Raw genomic sequence first — 6,755 nt, 5'->3', positions numbered from 1 at the left:
CATCTTGCCTATTGGCAATTCAACATGTTCCACTACCCATGTAGTGTAGTTAGTGGGAGACCATAATCCATTGTCACACCCATTGTAAGTAGTGTTTTTCACACACATTTGTTAATATAATTGTGTGTTTTCGCCAAAGAGAGAGAGAGAGAGATGGACATGGATGTCGGCTGGCCGAGAGAACAAGTCTTGACAAGTCTCCGTCTCTGACTTGGGGTTGTTTGTGTGTGTGTGTATGTGGAAGTGAGAAAAGACTTTGTAAATGAAGTTATCATTGTTAATGTTGTTTTTATTTATTTATCATTAGAGAGGTGCTAAATAAAGCCCTTCTTTGTTGACTTTGAACAATTAAAAACAGAGACAGAGACAGAGAGAGAGAGAGAGAGAGATTAGCAGAAGAAGGAGAAAAAGAATTGTATGAATAGAAATGATTGAATAATTAAGAGAAAAAAACAGAGTTGATCTTCTAAAGGTTTTTTTTTTTTTTTTTTTTTGTTCTGTTTTTTCTTTTTCTTTTTCTTTTTGGTTCTACAATTTGTTTCTTTTTTTTGTCGGTTATAAGAAATATATATATATATATATATATATATAAATATATAGGATTTGATTCTCCACTCTCTCTGTGCCTCCCCTGTTTCTATTCTTAGTTCTTTCTTTCCCTTCATCTGCTCTTAATTCCCCTTCTGCTAATCCCTCTGCTAATCCCTCTCCCTCTCTGTCTCTGTCTCTGCGTCTGCATAATACTTATTCGATCCCCCCAATTCACTCCATCACTCCTACTTCGCCCCCTTTTTCTCAAAATTTCCTGATGGAGAGCGCCATCTATGAAGAGGTATCCTTCTTAAATCCTCTTTAAATCCTTTTCTCCCCTCTGCATCTCTCAATTCCGCGTTCGCCTTCTTTCTATCTATTGGAAAATTCGATTTGTTCGATTTATTGCTAGTGCGTTCATTAAAATTGCCAGTGTATCAATTATTCTTGTTATTTGAATGGGTTTTCGTTGAATCTTCTAATTCGAATTCTTTGATTGATCGGTTGCTGGGGCCTTTACCAAATTCGCAGTATATCAATTATCTTGTCATTGAATGGTTTATTTTATTTTATTTTTTACTTCTAATTCAATTTCTTTGATTGATCCATCGAGTGATTGCTGTGTTATCAAATACACAGTATCAATTCTGGTGTTACTGAATCCCTTCCTTTTTCATGCTAGAATTTTTTCCTTGGTTTTTTTTAAAGCATTTACAGTGCTTAGAATTATGTGAGTACTGGGAAATCCAATTGGGTTTTGTTTGGGGGAATTCTGGGTCTAATTTCATAGCATGGAAACTCACTCCTAGTACTAGTTGTTATATGAACTGTATGGATTCAATTGTTTTTAGAATGGTATTGATGAGGCATCAATACATGAATCGGATGGGTTTCGCCACCGAAACTTATAGGTTTCACCGATAATAGATCCTGATGAATATTATTTGATTGAGAGGACATTGGGGTAGATGCTTTATGTAATTAAACCTATAATAGATCCTGTCATTTACTTAAAAGAAACTTAATTTCAATCGGTTTTGGAAACTTGTTCAGGAGTTTATATTGAACTCTCGAGGCATAAAGATGTTCACATGTCGGTGGTTGCCATCAAGCAAAAGAATCAAAGCCCTAGTTTTCCTATGCCATGGTAATTAATCATCCAAATTTTCTATTCATTCTCATGCACCAGAACCAATAGATCATAAGCAAGTGTTCAATCTTTAACATACTTCCATAACTAATATTAATTCAATCTCTAGTAACATCTATAACATACTTCCATTCCTAGTATGTATTAATTCAATCTCTAGTAACATCTTTAACATACTTCCATAACCTAGTATTAATTCAAATCTGTAGTAACAAAAAAACTTTTGTACCTCTTAAGTGTTAATTCAATCTCTATTAACAAAAAAACTTCCATACTTAGTATTAGCAAAATTCCTAGTAACAAAAAAAAGTCATATCTAGTATTAATTCAATCTCTAGTAACAAAAAAAGCTTCCGATGCTTGCTCCTCCCCCCGGCATTTGTTACTTAAAAACGGTAGGTTGAGAAGCCCTCCTGTTTTGGTCACAGGATATGGCGTGGAATGTAGCTTGTTTATGCGAGGCACTGGCCTACGTCTCGCAGAGGCGGGCTTCGCCGTCTTTGGTATAGATTATGAAGGCCATGGCAAATCTGAGGGTAAGAGGTGCTACATTCGAGATTTCAACCATGTTGTCGACGATTGCATCGAATTCTTCACAACAATCCGAGGTAAATATTGGGTTTAGTCAAGGGATATATATATATATATATATATTATATAGTCTTATGCTTCATTTTAATGGGATATTGTCTTGATTCTTGTTTGGTTGGAAGTAAATAATATTAGAGCTCATGGTCCAATTAATATATACTATAATGCTTTGATGACCTCGATAGGCAAAGAAGAGTACAAAGATAAGGCCCGTTTCCTACTCGGTGAATCGATGGGGGGTGTCGTGGCCCTTAGGGTGCATAGGAAACAACCGAGTGATTGGAATGGTGCTATATTAGTGGCACCAATGTGCAAGGTAAGTTATTTGGACTAGATATTGCTGTATGGTGCACCACTAATATGCCCCAAGTTTACTAAAATGCTAGAAAGGCAATCCAAATTCATTGGTCAATACTTTTTCTTGATATTGTAGCTAAATCTCGCCTATCATATTTTTGTTTTAGATATCAGAAGAGATGAAACCCTCGCCTGTCACTATTTCCATCCTCTCCAAGCTTGCGAATGTAATCCCCACATGGAAAATAGTTCCAACTCAAGATATCATTGAGACGGGCTTCAAAGATCCCTTGAAAAGAAAAGAGGTAATACATTATTATCTTTGATGAAAGTTGTGTATTTTGAATATAACATATATACTTTTGTGTTTGAGGAATTTGTTGGTATTCACATCATAGTTTTTTGGGTATATTTTCGCTTTAGATGAGGTCGAACCCTTATAGCTACCTAGATAAGCCACGGTTGAAAACAGGACTCGAGTTACTAAATGCTAGCTTGGACTTGGAGCAAAGATTAGACGAGGTGATAATAGAAGAGGAGCATTTATTGACTATATTTAATTCATTTCTACTTGCATATCTATGTATTAATAATAGGCACAATTAATAATATTATAGCTCTTGTGTGGATATTGACATGTAGGTAACTTTGCCCTTCTTGGTGTTGCATGGGGAAGCAGATGTGGTGACAGATCCCGCAGTAAGCAAGGGATTACATAGAGACGCGAGGAGCTTCGACAAGACATTAATTATGTACCCCGGCATGTGGCATGGCCTTCTTTTTGGGGAGCCGGAGGATAACATTGACAATGTTTTTAGAGACATTATAAGTTGGTTGAATGACCGTAGTCCAAATGCATCCGATAATGATTGCAATACTCCACCATTCCTCTCCCTCTCAAACCTCTCTCTCATCCAACCAAATCCTGAAAACAAAGAGTTTATCCACCAAAAAGTGGATGATTTCCCTCTCCTAGAAACTATACAAGCATAGTATTATATGAACGCAACAAGAAGTGCAACTCGGAATTTAAAGCTCTTGTAAGAAAATTAGAAGCCATCCTTGTACATCCACACACACCTAGAAACGAAGGCTAGTAGTGACAATCTACTAACGAGTTTGCCTAAATGATGAGAAGAGTTTATATAAGCCATAAATGATGAGAAGAGTTTATATAACCTTCTACAAATGTAAACATTCTTAATAATCTGTGTTACTGTCTCTCCTATTGTCCATGTATTTGGCAGCACAAAACACGCATCTTTGGCACTTGTTCCTATATATTCACATGTTTTATCGTACCTTCAATTTTGAGCAAATCATCATCGTCATGGGGCTTAGGACATTGACCATCTTCATGCTCAATTCATATTTTATAAATATGGGTTGATCTATGTTTTTCATGGGTTTGGGATGATGATTATGCAAAATGTTTTGGATAATCTTGAGATTGATGGCTTCATAATGAGGTGTTATGATCCTTCTTGTTCTTGGCATCTTCCCTTTTTTATCGAGGGGGACTAGAATTTTAGTTTAGAATTTCCCTATGATATAGCTATCAAGAACTTAAATCTATGATAATCTTGCGTCATGGACTCAATCAGATTGGAAATTTAAACATCATTATTCCTACTTTGCGCTTACATTTTTGCAACATGAGGGTTGGAAGATCAAATTATTGAGCTTTAATGTTGACACAATAGGAGGAGGGTTGGAAGATCAAATTATTGAGCTTTAATGTTGACACAATAGGAGGACATTGAGTTCTTCTGCGAGAGTGTAAGTGTGATCACTTGAGTTTTGAAGATTGTGATGTCCAACACGTATCCAATGTGAGAAAATTGTATCATGTGTTTGAAGATTGAATAGATTTTATCATCATTTACTTGATGTAGTTCCTTAACTAAGGATTATTTGTGAGACAAAACATAAAACATTTTTGTGGGATAAACTACAAGCTCCACTTTTTTGAGTTTGAACAAGCAAGAGCCACAAACTATTTGCCGATCTATCAATTATTTGAACACATGTGAGATTTGTGTGTGTGGGCACGCCGCACACATATGAGCGTGCAAGTGAATCTTATTAGTAAAGTACTTTGGGGTTTGACCTTGTCAATTTAATATTGCACGTCTCATTATTTGCGTATTAAAGCTTCAATTACACTGTCACATCATGCTTCCCACGTTGAGTCATCCCAAACATGATCCAATGTTTGAGAAAGGTTCCTTTAGTGATACACATTGCAATTTGTAACATGCACTATGAAATGACTACAAGTAGGACATACCTTGCTTGCAATTTGTGAAAAAAGTGTATCACGACTTCAACTATGTGTTGATTTGTTTACTATTCTTATGTTGATTGCCCTCATAAGCATGCATTTCATTATCGTGCAAAAATTGAATTGATTTGATCTACGGTTTAAACAAGGACTTGACAACCAAAAGGAATTTAAAAGTAAAGAAAGCGAGAGTTGGAAATGGGAGGTGGGTAGGTTCGTTCAAATTAAAGGATGATTAAATTGTATAAAATAAAATCACAAACGATGAAATAACTATTTAAATAATAAAGTGGTATTAGTTATTTCTATTGTTGTTTTCAAGTTGGGCACTCAATACTCTTCGACCATTGGTTTAACAAACATCAGATGAATACACAACAACAAATGCATGTACATTCCTAAAAAGTAGATAACACAAAATATCATCACAAGGCTTACATGCAACAACTATATAAGTATAGGTGTCGCAAGACCTTGACTTGTGATGCATGACATGCTTCCTTAGAGGTTGTGAAAGAATTGTGGTGGAAATATTCCTTGATGTACAAGGGGTAGCACGCATTAATGGTGTAGCTCGAAACTCGTGGTCCAAACATGCATAATTTGTTGAATCCTTAAGAAACCACCTTCTATTCTTGATTAAGGAATAAATTGTTAACTATAATCTACCTTTTGAAATTCAAAATAATTCAAACTAATTGATTTTTTATACCATTTCCCATGACAAGAAGGTAGATTATAGGCATATTATATGAAGTTATTTGTTCACTATCGTGTTTCAAGTTTCCTTGTTTCCAAAAAGATATTGGTGAGCCTTGTAAAGGACGTATACATATTTGACAAGACAATGGTTGTTGAAGGTTTCAATGTTTGTGTATCATACAAGTTTGGGGGAGAGGAATAAACGTTGTTATATTACACGTAAATAGAATGCTTTTGTCAATTGTTTTCAGTAAAGACACTCCATTTGTTAGAAGGAAGGGTACAAGACATAACGTGTTAGTGCCAAGTCAAGAAGACAACTTTTAGGTTTCAAGGATTGCAACCCAAGGAGCTGAAATCCATACAAAGCACATAATTATAATTCACAAAAAGTGACGTGAGAAAGGACAACAAACATCTCTATCAATGTATTTCATAGATTTATCCAACAATTGGGATGCCATAGAGCATTTCTACTTTAAACTTTAAATCTTACAATTTCATAAAGAGGAGCTTTTGTCAAACAATTGGATGTTATGAACAATTTATTCTTAAAAACTATGTATTGCAATAATTTAAAGTACATATTTATAAACGAAGATAAGGAGACAATTTAGGCTTTTGTACTTAAAGGTAAAACATGTGGACTATAAAGAGCTAGGGAATAGTAAAATTTAGAGGCAATGAGAAAGATGGTATACCATGAAAAAGGAGCTTTGGTATGCAAGGACATGCATGTAGAAATAAAATGATGTTAGTCCCTATGTCATTTGACATTATGGTTGCTCTACTTGATTTATTGCTCAATCATTATGGAACAAATATGCAGTTTCTTTTTCATTGTCACCTTGACAATTATGTCAAATGTTTGAAGTTGTTTGCTCATGTTTATAAGAAACTTGTAGCGTTTATGCTTTTGCTTAGATTGGCCTCAACATCAATTGTAAGGAAAGTAACAAGTTACAAATATCCAAAATAGTGCATATGGTTCATGTTATATAATATATAGCTTTATTCTTAAACATAAAAAGTCATGAGGTTATATAAGTTTTCTCAAATGGGTAAATATATGGGGTCTTTGGATTGTAGGAAATGTGTCATGTACAGGTTACAACCATGTTTTTAGGAGCAAACCGCTACACATGATCTCAAACTAAAATTGTGAGAAGTTTTAGTAAATGAAGCCCATTCCATGAGACT

At 34.9% G+C, this 6,755-nt stretch overlaps 1 protein-coding gene across 1 annotated transcript; it reads left to right on the top strand.

The window, feature by feature from the left end:
- The first annotated feature begins 673 nt into the window (after positions 1-673).
- On the top strand, positions 674-3,795 carry LOC147869342 (caffeoylshikimate esterase-like). The gene is made up of 7 exons (XM_087328335.1): positions 674-832; positions 1,585-1,678; positions 2,110-2,289; positions 2,458-2,588; positions 2,737-2,874; positions 2,993-3,091; positions 3,212-3,795. Exons 1-7 carry the CDS (start codon positions 809-811, stop codon positions 3,560-3,562), a joined length of 1,017 nt encoding a protein of 338 aa, XP_087184461.1. The 5' UTR covers positions 674-808; the 3' UTR covers positions 3,563-3,795.
- Positions 3,796-6,755: the final 2,960 nt, after the last annotated feature.

Source organism: Azolla caroliniana, unplaced genomic scaffold (genome assembly GCF_043228905.1).
Source record: "Azolla caroliniana isolate FFs.n. ecotype wild unplaced genomic scaffold, voAzoCaro1.0.p SCAF_1, whole genome shotgun sequence".
Taxonomy (NCBI): Eukaryota; Viridiplantae; Streptophyta; class Polypodiopsida; order Salviniales; family Salviniaceae; genus Azolla; species Azolla caroliniana.
The sequence above is the reverse complement of the archived record's forward strand: the minus strand, read 5'-3'. Positions and strand labels throughout refer to the sequence as shown.

Excerpts from the sequence above, each read along its gene's own strand:
- LOC147869342 (XM_087328335.1), top strand. The coding sequence starts at position 809 with ATGGAGAGCGCCATCTATGAAGAG. Across the intron at positions 1,679-2,109 it reads CCTAGTTTTCCTATGCCATG|GATATGGCGTGGAATGTAGC; the intron begins GTAATTAATCAT and ends TTTTGGTCACAG. Across the intron at positions 2,290-2,457 it reads ATTCTTCACAACAATCCGAG|GCAAAGAAGAGTACAAAGAT; the intron begins GTAAATATTGGG and ends TGACCTCGATAG.